Source organism: Poecile atricapillus, chromosome 3, assembly GCF_030490865.1.
Source record: "Poecile atricapillus isolate bPoeAtr1 chromosome 3, bPoeAtr1.hap1, whole genome shotgun sequence".
NCBI classification, from domain to species: Eukaryota; Metazoa; Chordata; class Aves; order Passeriformes; family Paridae; genus Poecile; species Poecile atricapillus.
In genome coordinates, this window is record NC_081251.1 from 41,932,256 (window position 1) to 41,949,066 (window position 16,811).

The window sequence follows — 16,811 nt, forward strand, 5'->3', positions numbered from 1 at the left end:
AGCCTTTGTGAAGTCCAAAACTTGGCAATCTACAAAACAGCAAGAAGCTGACACTTCAGGTCCTATTTTGCTTAAGAAAAGCAAAAGTAAACATCTACTTTCACACCTGAACACTGCACTTTTCTGATGGTGAAGGTCAGCTTGTAACTAGGGAAATGGCTACACAGAACATGCAAACAAGCTTGACTTGCCCTCGGAGCCAAGCAATAGCATTAGGCAAATATTGAGTCAGACCCAATTGCATTGTGCACAGACAGTGTAGCCTGTTTCTTGAAAGCACTCCTGTTGGAGTCTGCACAGCATGTCAGATGAATGATCTCAAAATTAGCACATGAAGAAAATCTTGTCTGCTAAAAAATGAAATGCTGAAGTACTTTTCACAGTCCATGCTATAACACGAACTTTGAAGAGTTCAGAGCTCTTAATGTAAATTACATATTCAGACTGCTCAGGGAATCTCTCTCAATACAGACCTGAGAATTATTAAACTGAATTCAGATTTAGAAATGTAAGCTAAGTATTTCTCCTGTAATCAGATTTTTTGATACTAATTGTTAGAACATACAGTTTTTATGTGCAAATATTACACTGGAAAGCAAGATGTAAAGAGAGAAGTGTCTGCAGAGTTTGCTACTGACAAGCCCCCTAAACCACTAGCTGGAAACAAAATCTACACACACTTTCCTAGTTTTATTCTAAAACAAAATGCTTGTGATGTTGTGCAATGTTATATAAGCTCTTGCATTCATTTACCTGAAGGAGTGAATAAGTGTGTGCAGTATGTAAGAATTAAAACATTATTTTGTGGCTAGTTTGCCTTATGAGCTCTAAAATACACTCTTTCTTATTGAACTCTATTTCAATGTCATCTTGGAGTCTTTCATTTGTCTGAGCTTACACACAGGAAAAAAACTTAAATGTTCACATAAACAATGCCAGGCTTTTAAAGGGTATTAGAAATTTAGTCACATGAATTAACAATTTATGTAATTTTCTCTTATAAGAATAATGACCATTTTACAGGGTCCTGTTTAATGCAAGAAACTAAATGAGTGATTTTTCTGGACAACAAATGTCTGTTATTTAGATAGATACTTAATTTAGGAGACCAAATTAACACATCTGAAATTGAGGTCACTTTAAAACCTAATTGAGATTACTTGCAATACAAGGACTATTTATTTCCTGTATACCACAATTCATTAATTAAGTTACACATAAGGTTAAAATGTAAGTACTTAAAGAGGTTAACTCCACTTGTTTATTATGAGTTTCTACTAATAACAAACTTGTTACAAAACAAGAAGCTTTTAATTTAAACAAACCCAAACATATTCAGGTAAGGAACTGATTTTTTGGTAAGAAATTCATCAGGGAAAATGACTTAAATTAATATGGAATTAGGTATAAATATAACATATTTTAGGTATAAATATAACATAATTTTCTCCAATTACCTCTATTTTATATATTTGAAATGACAGAATCACAGAATGGCTGAGGTTAGAAGAAATCTCTGGAAAAGTCTCCTGAGTTGGAAATTCCACAACCTCTTGAGCAAACTGCTCTCTAGTCCTGCCACTGGGTATCACCAAGAGAAGTCTGGCTCCATTTTCACCATGCCCTCACCATCAGGTCTGATCAGATTCTCAAGACTTCCCTTCTCCAGGCTGAGCAACCCCAGCATCCTCAGTCTCTTCCTGTATGTCAGAACCAGTCCCTTCATCATCCCAGTGGCCCTTTGCTGGCCTCAGTCCAGCATGCTGATTTTATTTGTTCATCTTATTGCTCAAAGCCAAGCCAATAAAATGCCTGAGTGTTATGTTAATTAAGAAGATTTAATACTTAAGTATTAACTACAGACAGTTTTCATAGCTTTTGCTTTGTGTTTGTTCTCCTTTTTATAAGCAAACTGAACCAAGTATACCTCTGAATAAAACACTATTAATAACAGAGTAAGATATGGGAATCTGTATATTCTCCAGGTTAAGAAAGAAGTACTGCTCAAAGTCAGACTAGACACACATTGAAAACTTAGTTGTCAAGTTGCATTTCTTAAATGTTTAAAGTATCCAGAAAACATGTTGAAATGCAATTATTAAGGTCAACAAGGGTAAGTATAGCCCAGGAGTGCAGCACAGGCTGGGATCTAGCCAGCTCTGGGGAGCAGACCTGTAGAAGTGGAGCTGGGGGTCCTGGTGAACAACAAACTCATGAACACATGAGTGAACATTGTGCTGCTGTGGCAAAGAAGCCAATGGGATGATGGGTGGCTTCACAAGGGCATTACCAGCACAGAAAATGAAGTCAATTTCCCAATCTACTCAGTGCTTGCCAGGCCACACCTAGAATCCTGTGTTTGAATTTTATCCCTTCTACATTAAAAAGATGTGGGCAGGCTGGAGAGGGTCAGGAGAAAGGCCACAAAGATGATCCAAAGACTGGAAAGCCTGCCATATGAGGAAAGGCTGAGAGAACTTGCTTGTACAGCCCCGAGAAATGAAGGTTTAGGGGAGACCTCATCACCGTGTTCTAGCACTTAAAGTATGCCTTGTACAGAAGATGCAAGAATCCTATTTAGAAGGATTTCCATGGAAAGGACAGGGCAATAGGTACAAGTTAATGCTGGAAAGATTCTTATTGGACACAAGTGGAAAATTTTGAACAATGAGAAAAATCACTCATTGGAATACTCTTTCCAGAAATGTAGATTTACCAGCATTGGGCACTTAAGATTCAGGTGGGCAGGGTGCTGAGCCATCTTGTCTAGACCACATCTTTGCATGAACCATTGGAACAAATTATCCTTGAGGTCCCTTCCAATGTAGTGTTCTATGATTCTATTAATTGGCTCGTGTCCCTACATCAGGAAATAATTTTAGTGTATTTTTCACCAATTTCAAATTTTCCTTTGCAAGTGTTCATGCATGTTTTTCACTTTGAGTTCCATGGACCAGCTGACTTGACTATCTAGGTCCCTTACTGCAGTACAAAATTCCCTTTTGAAAGGAAAATTTTGACTCTTCAAAGTTACTAATAATATTTTAATTCAGTTAAATTTTAAAATTAAAATTAAACTTTTTCTACGGTTAGATTGTTATTTTGGATATAAGGATAAAGTGTTTAAAGAGAATAGAGTATGGATATAAAAATGATCACACTGAAGCTAGGAACCAAATTCAGAGTTCACCTTTAAAACAGCTTGAGTGTAATGTAATCTTTCATAAATCTCCAGAAACTGATATGAAATCGAAGGCCAGGGATCACACATCTACAAGGGCAATAACAGTGTATAAGAAAATATAAATATTATTTGAGATAAGTTAAAGAGATATATTTGGGAAAGAATCAAAAAACTACATTCAGGTAACTGGCAAATGGCATAAACATAGCATGGGTACACTCATAATACATCATTTAGTCTAACACTTCATTATAGAAAATGAATAAATAGCAGTTGTCTCACATCTGGACTTCATTTAAAACATTGCAATTTTCCTCATGAGGACTTGTTAAACTTGTGAAGATAAGCATGAAGATAAGCATTAATAGAAGAATTAAAAGTTGGCAAGGAATTGCTGAAGGGTAAATGAAAGGGAAGGCAGTGTTTAAAAGGCATAGCACCATCTGAAAAGGAAGTTACGAGCACAGTTCTTTGGTGCTCATTTTTAAAACTACTTTGGTAAAAAAAAAACCAAACAAAAACAATTGTATCACAGCACAGGAGAAGAGTGATCACAAAACCACCCCTGAATAAAGCTAAAAACCAGAAAACAAGGGTTCTTTTTAAACATGCAGGCAACAAGACTCTGGAGTAGCCTTCAGGGGAGAAGCTGGGACAAATTTTCCCACATTCTTTTGTCAATGAGTTTTCCTCAGTTGAGGATAGTGCATCACTGAGAGAAAAGATGTCTTCTAGATTCTGTGACAGTTTAAACAGATTTTGCTTTCCTTTACTCTCTTGTACTTTTGCAAAAAGGCTGGTGGCAGACACAGAGGAGCTTCCTGCCAGTTCATTGAATTGACAAATTAGTTAAACTCCCCTTGTTCTTGATCCCATGAGCATCTACAGGTTCAACCAACAAAGCATATTGGCAGACATTTGTGGTGGGATTAAAGTAAGGCAACAAAAGAAATGTAGATGAACTCAAGTGGAAAAAAAAACCCCACCATTAGCTTGCTACCAATGACAAAGGCAGCTAAAAAAATCTTACAGGCAGAAGCCTGAGAGACAACAGGGGTCCACTTAGAAAGACTAGGGAAAACTCTAAAAATCTGTTGCTACATCAAGCATTCAGAGGCACACAAACACCACACTGAAAAAAAAAAATCTTACTTAATCAAGCAACAAAATAATCTATTAACTTCCATTCTGAAGTAAGTATGAAAAGAACTTGTAATAAAGCTATAACCTTTTGGCTCTAATGAAGAGCATATTACTGGATTGAACTAATAAGGAATACATACAGGAAGATGTGCTGCCCAGCTCATGACCTCCTCTTTTTCATCATTTGAAACCTCTATCCCACAACTCAAACTTTTCTGATTTCAGGTCTACTTTGATTTGAAATTAATGTTTTTCACCCTTGCAGGAAGGATTGAGAAGCTTCAAACTCCACATTACTACCTTCTGTCCTCTTACTAGAGTTTTTACTACCTGACTATTTTTAGGTGCTTATGACAACAAGGAAGAAAACATCTCTCACATTTTTGGTAAGAGTGATGAATTATTTTTAGGAATGAAATAAAAAAACAATGTTTACTTCACACCATGACAGTTTGCAATGCAGCTGGATTTTATTTACTGATAGAAGCCCTGGATGCCACAGTATGTGTACATGCTAACCTTTTAATGCAGAGAGTTGGAAACAGTCACAACTATAAAGCAAACAAAAGAAGCCTTGTGCCTGGGCTTTTAAGTGGGCAATTAAGTGCATCATATATAGAGACAAGTAAATATATTTGCTATTACATAATGCTCAAACTTGTAGTTTTCTTGAAACAGTTCTGCTGTTTCATATCTTAACCTAGTGTTCTTCCAGTCATTTATACAGCATTTAAAGTGATTTTGTCTGGGAAACACCATTTAATCTAATTTGCTAAATGACATTAATATTTTTAATTTTATTTGGGCAAAGTTCTTGCCTTGTGTCAAGAAGAGTAAAATGCACAATTTTTCATAATGGATGCCATATAAATAAGATCTTAACACAATTCTGATTGCCTTTTCTTTTTTTCCCCTTATTACTTTATCTCTACAGGAAATATTTTTCTGTTTTGTTATGATAAAGGGATAATGTACCTCTGCCTTAGTGTAAAAACAGAGAGAGAAAACAAAATCCAGAAAAATTTTGCAGATAAACTAGACAAAAGTTCACAGAAGAAAGACATCTGTCCTCTAAGAATAGCATGGTTTAATCAGAGGGACTAAACTCTTCCAACTTTTTCCTAGTTACCCTGAGAGATGCTAGGTGGCAAAGCTGCTAAAACGCTCTCTGATGGTTCAGTCTTCATTCATAGTATACTAGAAACTGAGGTAGGCATTAATTTGATTAAAATACTAAATTTTAATAAAATATAAAAATAAAAAACACAACAGTTATTGGCCAAACCCTGTAGCTGGTGATTGGCTTTTTCTTCTTGTTTTTAAATAATGATGTTATTACTGCATCATTACCATCAAAAAAAATACATATGCTCATCAACAAAACCTGACACACCATGGAAAGTGTGTAGCTGTCATTTAGCTTTACTATACGTCCCCAATGAAAAGCACATGTCCCAAACACTTAGAAAATAAGTTATAACTCCCATATCACTCCAATCATAACAATCAATTTTCCTCTAATTAAGAGTCACCAGTGATATGCCAGACAAACAAAATGTCCCAAAGGAAGAGTGAAATATTCTTAAATAGTGAAAGCAAAGAACAAAGTATTTCTTCTACCTCACCAACCTCTTTAAATATAAACTACACACTGCTGGAGAAAGCAACTAATTTCAATTCCTTGTAGAGCTCATTAAGTAGATAAAAACCCAAATAGCATATATGTGTGCCTATATATCCTCTACAAAAAGACCCCAAAACAGAATGCCACCCCATAAATTATCTAAACTGTTCATATTCTAAATAAAATTTGTTTAAGGACCAAATGAAATTGTCTTACATCAGTCTACCCGCCAATATCCTCACCACAATCATGTTAGTTTCTTGTTTAATAATAAACAGAGAGTGGTATCTTCCTGTTTTAAAACATAACATGTTTTATAGATCTGGATTTTTATCTATTATTTATGAAGAATTATCCTTTCATATCAATAGTTCTTTTTTGTTTGTTTTCTTTTTGGGGGGGTTTTGGTGTGGTTTTTTTGTTTATTTTTGTTTGGATTTGGTTGAAGTTTTTTGGTTGGTTATTTTTTTTGGGTTTGGTTTGGCTTTTGGGATTTTTTGTTTATGAAGAAAAAATATATTTTGTAGCTCACAGACACTTAAGCTTCATTCCACCAGGAAATGTAGGATATTCAGTATGCATGATCAATCAACTTGTTATGCCATCTCACATGGCAAGCCTCTGACCTAGTTCTAGAAATGGGTTATCTTCAGGTCTAAAAGCACCATCTGCTCTTAATGATGGCACCAAAACAAAATTACTGTAATAAGAAAAAAAAAAAAATATATATATATATATATCCCTAAGTGATAGTAAAATCCAAAGCCCAGAAGAAATTTTCGAGTAATGACTATGCCTACAGAGAGCATAATACAAATGCCAGCTAGCTTTTAGCAAAAGGTGATCAGGTTCAAATTTGTTGTACTCTCTCCTTGACCCCCACATTGTGCAATGAGCTATGAAATAAGACTGTTGCAAGGAAAGGAAACAAAGGGGCCAAAATAATGAGAATGTGGAGATCTTTTTTTTATTACTAGGAGTTTTTAAAAATCAAAAATAAAATGCAGTTTTCAGACACTTCAGGGAAGAAATACTTTTCCTCTCTAGTGATGGAAATGAAAGAAATAATTCTTGCTAAGTTAGTTTTCAGTTCACTGGCAAGCAATTTTTTCATTTTCTCAAATTAAAACTTCTGTAAAGCCATCAAATCAGAAATTTTGCCAAGAATTCTTTGATCCAGGAACTAATGGAAAGGACGTCTTTATTGATGACCTACATAAAAACTGATAGCTTGAACCTTCTGCCAATTGATTTAGCAATCCATTATCATCATAAATTTGCAAAGAAAAAAGTTACTTCTTCTTGCTTCAAGCCAAAGGTTTAGAGCTTTTCCTTTAACATTTTACAAATTAAACCCAAGCATTAAGCAGGCATTATGCAGAAGTATGGAATTATTTCTGCATATCCCATAATGATATTGAAAATGTCTTCAGTCACTAATCTAGGAAAAAAAGTTAAATCTTTGTACAATTAGTAAACTTCAGATCCCTTTCACAAATATACTTTTTTTTGTATTTCATTTGACACACAAGTTTTTTATCCAATCTTCTTATCCAAGACCTGTTCAGTCTTTGTCATGGGGTTACTTTACCTTTAAGAAAGTTAAAGTTGCTGGGGACTGCTGGGAGTCTTTTCTCCTGACCAATTATCGGTCATTGCTGAGAATTGACAGCAGTTTTAGCCATTGAAAAGTAGAATCAACTTGTGAACCCCACCTTAAAGTGTACAACCAGAACTCTGTAGTTCTCTTTGTTTTTTGGCTGTGAAAGGTAGCAGAGCTCCGGCTGGCCTCCAGTCCCTTGCCCAGGCCATGCGGCTGCGGGCGGGGGCCGGGCCGGGCCTGCCGCGTCTCTCGTCTCCCAGCCGGGAGATGGGGCCTGCGGGAGCTTGCTCCGAGCCAAGCCGGGCCAGGCCGGTTCCTGGCTTGGCTGCAGGTTTTGCCGTGATGGAATTTACCAGAAAACTGCCGAGTGAAGAAGGAGAAGAGCTCTAAGCCTGCTGCAAGCAGAGACGGTGACTATGCTCTCCAGAGCAGCTATGAGGAACTTTCCATCACAGACGGCTCCAGCTCCTGTTCAGCAGAAATCACCGAACCATCTACAAAAGCTTGGGCAAGATTTTAACTCTTTCTTATCCAGATGAGACTTGCGGATTAATCTTTTTATCCAGAGAGAGAAAAGGAGAGTGATCAACATGAAAAGAGACTTTATAAACTACTAGTGGCAAGAAAGAAAAGAAACTTCAAGAAAGGTAGAGAATTAAGAAGATGCTTTAATTAAGCTGAAATATCTTTCTGTTAAAACTATGGGGATGGACAATGAAGTCCTGAAAAGAACTCCTTTAATTCATGATAGTGTATGGGGAGGAATAGAGTGTTCAAAGTGTAAATTTGAGTAAAAAGCAGAGTAATTGTGGTATAGTGAAGTGCTGAGAGATTTGAAGCCTTGAGAGGCAATGAGAAAACTGTTTTCTAGTGAAGCGCACAGAAACAGATGAAAAATACTTTTTGCCTTTGACTAACTTATCCTTAAAAAATACTATCCCTAAACATCATGACCCATAACACATTTCAGAGTGATGTGCAATGGGAGGAGTGAGCTTTGATAACAGCAGCTCTGAGAAGCTGATATCAAGGAAACAGAAAACTATAACAAAATAGCTTTCTTGTGAGAAACTCCATAAATTAACAGAAAGGAACTTCTGTTTCTCTACAGAAACTGAGGAAAAGACTATAGAAAGAATTGGGACTGTTTAAACCATCAAAATTATAAAGTTTTTGTCTCTGTTGTCATGTGAACAAAAGAATGGTGAGCAGTGAGAAACAGTTTTTCTAAAAGTTTATTCTGGTGTTCTTATTCTTGTAGTTTGTCAATAAACTTTCTTTATTCCTTTTAAGTGTTATGCCTGATTTGCTCTTGTTTTAATCCATATCTCACAGCAAAAAAAATAAATAATCCTTTTTTCCCCTTTTTGTTAATTACTGGTTCAAAACCACGACAGTCTTCCATTTTCACGTGTCTTCCCTCAGTATGACCAACCAAAATATGAATCTGTTTGCAGACACATATTAAGGTATTATTATTCAAATATATTTCAATGCAGAAGAAATTAGACCAAATTCCATTTATATTTAGGATCTATAAAGAAATATACATGTCCAGAAATCTCAAATGACAGCCAAAATGTGATCCACTGATTACTAAATAAAACAATAATAGCGCTTCAGAAACCATACCATTGCATATTAGACAGCCATACATAGTTGTCTAAACCTAAAATGAATTACACAGGTTCTCTTCTCTATCACCTACTGTTTTTATTAAGAAGAATCTGCAACTGCAATGGCAAAATTCCTGAAAACTTTCACTATATCGTCCTTCATAGGACTGTCTATTCCTACTATCAGTTGCATTTCAATAGTAGATTTTCAAATTTAATCTTTCTGAAAAGTCAGTTTGAGAATTTAAGCACTGGATGTTTTCAGGGAAGGAAAGCAGGGCAAATTAGGAAAAATAAACATAACAGAAAAGTCCAGAGGGAAAAAAAAAATACCAAATTGCAGGAATGCTTCTCCTTCCCCATTCAAAACCAGCTCTCCCTTGCCTAAATTAATCCAATCATCTCTTGTGCACACACCTGGAAAACATCCTCTCCAGGCTTTAATCATATTTATTTTCCCTTTCTACTCCTATGCTTGTCTTTCAACTCCAGCAACTGTTACCTCTCCCTCACATCTTCTCTGCCCTTCTTGTTACAAACCCAGTCATCCCCTTCCCTCATTGAAAGAAACAGACGTGATATAACAAAATTTCAAAGTAACACCACCAGCCTTCCAGAAACAGGGAGGCTCTAAAACTGGAGATGAAACCTGTTTAAGAAAGTTCAGCTTGTCTTTGCAAGTTCCTCACACTTTTATATGCAGCTTAAACCGGGTTCTGCTTAAAAAAAATATCCTGTCCATTGTGGGGGAAAGAGATTATTCATATAAAACTGTTGCCATTCCATTCTTCTCCCTGGTAAATGACGATGCTGCCATTATATTTTCTCAAGACAGATTTTTTAAAAAAGCAACATAGACAACAGTTGGATAAAGTATATTAGCATAAACTAATATGAAATTATCCTATATTTCTGTAGCATTCACATATATGCAGTATGGTTAATGTACCTCATTTTGAAGTTCATCAGCACTTTTGGTAGAAGCAAGGATCTCATACAAAGTGCAGCAGAGGTCTTCTGTTGTTGGCCCTCCATGGTTACCTCCTTGAGATTCTTTCAGGTACTTTCCAACTTCACACCATAAAAAAGAATCATCTATTTTTTCCAAAGATTTGAGATTAGATTTCTCCCCACAGTAGTTCTGTAAGTGATTCAGCTGGTTATTCAAAAATTTGTTATAATCTAAGCTTATATTTTTCTCTGCATCAGTCTCACCATTCACAGGCAGCTCTTCAGAGTGATCCAAGTCATGCATGTCAAATGAAAACACTATATTTTTACCAAACAACACTCTGTTATCACCATTTTTCTCTTCAGCCAACTGTGTGAGGGCTCTAAGCTGCTCTTCAGAGAAGTGAGAGGCAATCCGAGATGTGGCATTACAAGCTGCAGTAGCAGATGATGATGGAAATGGCCCAAACATCTGCTTGATCACCTTTGTCTCATCATGGCCAACACATTCTTTCCCATGAAATGTCTTAAAAAGAAAAACAGCTCCACTTTCAATTGCTTCTTGTCCATTTTCAGCTCCAACTGTTAACAAAATCAAATGCAACTTAATATACTTAATACTAAGAGTTTCATTACCTATAATGTAACTGTATTAAAATTCTTGCCCTAAGTCTCATCACCAGAGATATCAAAAGAAGACCACAAGTAAGAATTGTTGCAAGGTACTGAATTATAAAAGATATTAAATAACAAAGCATCTGTCTTCATTATCCTTTTACATACTAAAAATTTATAGCAAGAATTATCAGCGCTTTCTTATCTAAGCTAGAGAAAAAAACTTGCTAGAGGTCTTAAACTCAATTGTATATTTATAAGCTACTTAACATTTACAAATTTCCACTTTGTCTCAGTATTTACCCACTGCCTAATCTGAATATTCATAACAGAAAAATATAAAGAATTCAGCTGGGAATTACTGAATTCTTGTAGTAATTCCCAGTAGAATTACTTCTAAGTATATACTAAGTTAGAAAAATTGCTCAAAAAATCTAAAGCAAATAAATGTATGAATTTAGATTTCTATCTACAGAATATGTTATGCAAACAAACTATATATTATTAGATAAAAACATGAATGTATTTCTTACACAAATATTCACAAAGGTAGTCAAGGAAAACATAAGGAAAACTCCATGCAATGAACAAGTAAGTCACTTCTTACAAAATTTTAAAAGTCACCAAGCCTAACCTAAACAAAACCAGCCAGCACTCTGGGGCTTTTACTCATTTTAAATGAGGACAACTAACAAAATTTTTTTTACTTGTGACTTGATTCAAATTAGATTAGGTTTAACACCAGAAAAAGCAAGGGGTTTCTTCCCCACAATCTAATATGAAAGACCAAAAACTTTCTAGCATAAGCAGATGGAACAAGGCTGAGTAGCTAGAAATGTAGCATGTAATTAAATGGAGGAGGCTACAAATTCAGTATTTAGCTTGAATCTTCCTGTGGTGCACTTTGAAAAGCTATAAAGTTCAAGGAGAGGACTGGAGGTGATATTTACAAGATAATTAGATACCTACATATGGAAGATATGCGACATGAAGATGCACACATATAGAATAGATACGTAAAGAGGTCTCAGAGGAAAAATGTTGTTCAGCCCCTCCCTTTTAGCATTAGTTATATAGGAAGCACAAAAAAAAAACCCTACATCTAAAAACTTGTAGTTTGTCTGCTCACTCATACAGTCCTAACATACAAATACATATTATTATTTAAAGTCACTTGTCTCAGAACAAAAGTAAAGATTACTAAACCAAAAGAGAAATTGAAGGATTTGAGAAAAATCTCTTAGGTTTAGTTTATTATGTGGTACTTCTCCATTATCGACATCTCCTGTTTGCGAAAGCATGTCTTGAGAAAATACCACTCCTTACATCTCAACAAAATAAGCCAGACAACATGGCAAGAGATGCACTATTAGAAGCTACTCTTGTTGTTTTTTTGTTTTGTTTGCCAGCCAACATTTTAGTCCAGTACCTCTTGTGATTAACTATACACAGTAGATATTTAAAACAGCTTTCTCAATCAATATCTATTATTATCAATACAGATTGCACCTTCTCCTACTAACTCCATGGACTGACAGTTGGTACAAACTCATCCCCACCTTGCATGACTTTCCCTCAAGCCTTGTGTGTTGCCAGCTGAAATCTGTGGAGAGGTACCTGGGTTAGGGCAGAGAAGTGGCCCTCCCCAGAGGCCTGTCTCAGAAAGACAGCAGCCACATGCTTAAACTCCAGCCCAAAGAGGTTAAATGTCTACTAACAGTACAAACCGGGTTTAAAACTTTTTGTCAGTGATTTGAGAAATATTCAAAAGTATACTTCTGATGACTCAAGAAAGCAATAGCCATTTACAACAATTAATAGCTTTAAAAGGCATCTTGAGCAGCACAACTGACTACTACCACATGTTGGACATGAATAACTTGCCCAGCCTTTTTTGAAAGCCTTGGTTTAGACATTGGCTTCTTTCTCAATTTACTAGGTATTTTCAAAAAATTAGTCAAGAAATAGAAATTTAAGTGTGGCAGGTTAACATTTGTATTGCAATAAAAATCTCTGGTCTATAGAACCAAAACCAGACAAATTTATTTATTTTTATTAATTCTCTCTGTCTTTTTACAATGGTTCTATTCGAGATATTTGAAAAATAATCAGAAAAGGAGGAAATATATCTATGAGATTGAAAGGAAAAATCCTTAAATATGTGACAGCAAGAGCTTGAGCCATGCGCTCAGTTTATGAGCTGATGAAGTTGAATTTTGCTAAAAGTAAAAGCTGTATTAGGTTTAGTCTGTCAATCAAAAACTAAATTTCCAATCAAAATTAAGTTTTCACAGGTTCTTTGCCATAATGTATTTCAGTATTAAAAGTTTAATTCCAGATGAGTGAAATATATTTTTATTTCTCTCCTAAACACCAAACACTTCAAGCAGAAAACATTTTTTACATTTTTATCTGCCTGCACAGCAGTCCAATTTTTCATTATACCAATTATGTGGAATTAAAGCAGACAACATTAGGATTGTTCTTTTCTTAGAGTACTGCTATTCTGAAAGAAGCAGTTGGTGTTGCTTAATAATTGTCAATCATAAACCATGCCACACTCTACAAAACAATACTATCAAAGAAGTAAGAATATCCATATAACAATGGAATCTTAAAATAAAACAGAAGACCAAATTGTGTGCATGTGCATCAGATTAAATGGAGTTCCAAAGATATTTCAACCGGCAAGGTAGAACCAAAATTGTACTAGTAAAGTATGCAGGCAGAAAGCAACTTGAACCTGCTAATAAAACAATGTATTATTAGACTACTACAGAACAAAAACATACCTATTTGTTTTGCAGCTTGTAAAATAGTTTTTAAATCACCATTTACACTTTGGTATTCTTTTTTGTCCAAATTGTCATCAACAAACTTCTTTATCTTCTTCCAGGTAAGATCAGACTTCAGCAACTGGGCATGTAGTTTTGATCTTTTAGTCTGGAAATGCAAAATATTTGGGCTTTTTAATTTATTTCAAATTAATATATGGAGGTTCCTTTAAAATTAAACACCACACAAGAACAATTCCTCCTAATTGCATTCAGTCACTATATGGTACTGACTGCAAGCACTTTTCCTTTTACCCGATCTTTAGACTCTTTCCTGAGTGTATGAAAGAAGAATATGCAAAAGCACATACACTCTTTCACTACTTTACTCTTTCCAGAGCAAAATTCTCTGTAAAGCCAAACTCTCGCAACTTCAAGAGATTTACAGTTCCCAAGATTCCAAACTCATTTCACACTTTGCCACAAGGCATCTATTGCTTTTACGAATTGTTTCTCATGAAGCAAAAGAAGTACCTAAATTCAGTAAATTTAATATTAGACGGGAAATTTTTGGTTTCCCAGCTCAGACCTAAAAGCACACCAGCCTTGCCCAATTTCTTCAAAGACAAATTAACACAACCAAGCAAGCTTTTCCATATAGCACATCATGATTGTAAAGGCTAAGTATAAATCACAAAGCTATAGCAAATTTCATTTTGACTGAGGACACTATGAAGGAATGTACAGGAAACTTTACACACTGCCCTTCTTGTTTGCCAACTCTTATAAAATAGCAATGCAAATGAAGAAAACAAATGATTCTTACTATAGCTATGCTTTGTAAAAGTAAAAAGGCTTTACCGTTAAGTCAGCTAATTCTTCACTGTAATCCTCATGTTTAGTGACATTTGAAAAGGAGCGTAAAGCGCCTGTAAGACGAGGCAAGGCCATCTGTTACTCATTCAGTGATCCATAGGATGAGAAATCAAATCCCAGTTCAAGTACCTAGATGAGAACAAAACAAATAGCATAGCTTTATTAATGTAATAAATACAAACTCGCATCATGAACTTGAAAGACCTTTTCAAGCTAGCAGCACTTGGCTGGAACTTCAATTATGCCAGTTAAAAGAAACTCTTAAAATGATGATAATCAAAATTCAATAAAAGGGAGGTGAAAGGCACAGAGCAGAGGCAAGAAATGGCAACATGCAGAGGTCACTCAGCAGGTGGTTCTTTTCTCTCCTCCCTACATAAAAGTTACCGGCAATGAGGCAAAGTGGCAATTATTTCTTTAGCACCCCTAACACTGAGTATGATAGTGAAATCTATGTAACTGAACTTTAGCTCCCAATAGCAGTAAGTGATTACAACCTACGGGAAGATTTCCTCTGAGCTAGCCCATGCTGGGAGCTTTCAGGTCATTAACAGCCTCTGGCACTGATGCAGAGAGAGGTATCCTTCTTGACAAGTGCTTAGCCATTTTTAACCAGCAAAACAGGGAAAGAAAATTATGGCAGGAAATAAAGATTGACAAAGGCATAGCACTGAACTATTTATTATAAGAGATAAAGGGAATAAAAAAGGCTACTGGAAAACTGAAAACACTGTGCCTTGGGATGTTTTCATCTCACAACCAGGAGTGCACATACTTAGAGCAGGACTCTCTTCAGAACCACAGCTTATTTCCGTGCAGTCTTATTTCCTCTGTGGACCAGGTTCCTATCTATGCACCAAAACACAGCTGTCCTCTGTCTGTAATTGTGCTTCTTCCAAGCCTCATGGTTTAATGAACCCTAACGCACAGCTCCAGTTTCTGATGGTAGCAGATAAGACACAGATTTAGATTATTTTTGAAACAATTAACGATACCATTACAAACCTAATGATCTGCATAATTTTTAGCATGCCTGAAGATCAATGTCCACCCAGAATTTAAAGAACATGTAACAGAGTTAATAAAATTACTCCCACCGCCCAAGTCATATAGTACAGAACTCTCTGCCTTTATCTAATTATCCTTAACATTTTCCCTTATTTAATGACTGCATTTGTGGTTTAGCTATCAGCTTTGCAATACAGCACAAAAGAAATCCAGATGATTCCAGTCACAAAAAGAGAAATGTCACTGATTTGTCAGGTCTGCTTGTTTTCCCACCTTGCATTGAGATGCTTTTTGAGAATGATTTTACAACAGCTGATATTTTGGAGACAAATGTTATAATAAAGAAACGACACAATTTGGAAATACTAAATCTTTAACTGTGAAGGGCACAGAGAGCATGTGTTCAAGCCTGGAAGCAGACAGAGCCAAACATCATTGCAGCTTTTTTGATATATTCAGTGAATATATGACATGTAATTCATACCATCATAGCTCCTAGTGAAAATAGCCTGTGAACATAAAGTCACCACTTTAGAAGGGAAGCAGTGTGTCCAGACTTTGAGGGTACATCACTCTCACACTGTTCTAATGACAGAACTGCCATTAGCTATTAGACCTAGTGGGTCCATTTTACCTATTTTATACCTACATTCAAATACCTTCTTCTATAGCATTATGTGCCTTTATAAAGAAAAGTAACAACATAACTTTAATACTACTTTAATTGTCCTTTCTGAAATACCATGTGCAGTAATTTATGAAACTTAGAACACCCTTATAGAAAGTTCACTTTTCACACCCACTTATAAATTTCAAAACATCTCCATCAGGCTCATTTAATAGGAAACTAAATTTTAAACAGATATTTTTTTCTCCTTTATTCAATTCCTTTATTAACAGCTCCTGAAATAGAAAACCTGAAACACCAGAAAACAAATGCACACTGCCCTGACCACAGGCATGGCCAAAGAGCCAAATCAAGCCCTACAACCCTGATCTTGTACTAGTAAGTGCTGCTCCACCCTTGCCTGTGTGCTTTCACAACTTGCGGGTGTCTGAGGGGCCCGGTTTGGCAGAGCAGTCGCAAAAGGCTTCTGCATCTCATTTCTAGTCAAACTTCACACACCCCCTTCGCTTCTCATACACAACACTCACTCTCAGCAGGGCACCACATGAAAGCAAGAACAGCTAGTAAACAGAATGCAGGGGACAGGTGCTATTAATTACTCCACTGTTAATACAGAAAAGGTAAAACTTCTGAACTTTGGCTATTATTCTGCAACATATTAGAGCCAGCTCTAAACAAAAAATCATGCGGCCCTATATAAGATGTAGTGTAAATTTATATTTATTTTTTAAAAAATACATTATATGCCTTCACATAAAGCCTCCTTATGTAGATACCTGCCTGCATCAC

General features: G+C 35.8%; 1 protein-coding gene across 1 annotated transcript in view; it reads right to left on the reverse strand.

The window, feature by feature from the left end:
* The window catches only part of ASCC3 (activating signal cointegrator 1 complex subunit 3), a 253,573-nt gene that overhangs the window by 224,947 nt on the left and 11,815 nt on the right, over positions 1–16,811 (reverse strand). The window contains exons 2-4 of the mRNA XM_058835623.1: positions 14,372–14,515; positions 13,529–13,679; positions 10,120–10,703 (exon numbers count right to left, since the gene is read on the reverse strand). Coding sequence (XP_058691606.1) covers positions 10,120–10,703; positions 13,529–13,679; positions 14,372–14,461 — 825 coding nt within the window. The 5' untranslated portion in view covers positions 14,462–14,515. The remainder of the gene's footprint in view (positions 1–10,119; positions 10,704–13,528; positions 13,680–14,371; positions 14,516–16,811) is intronic.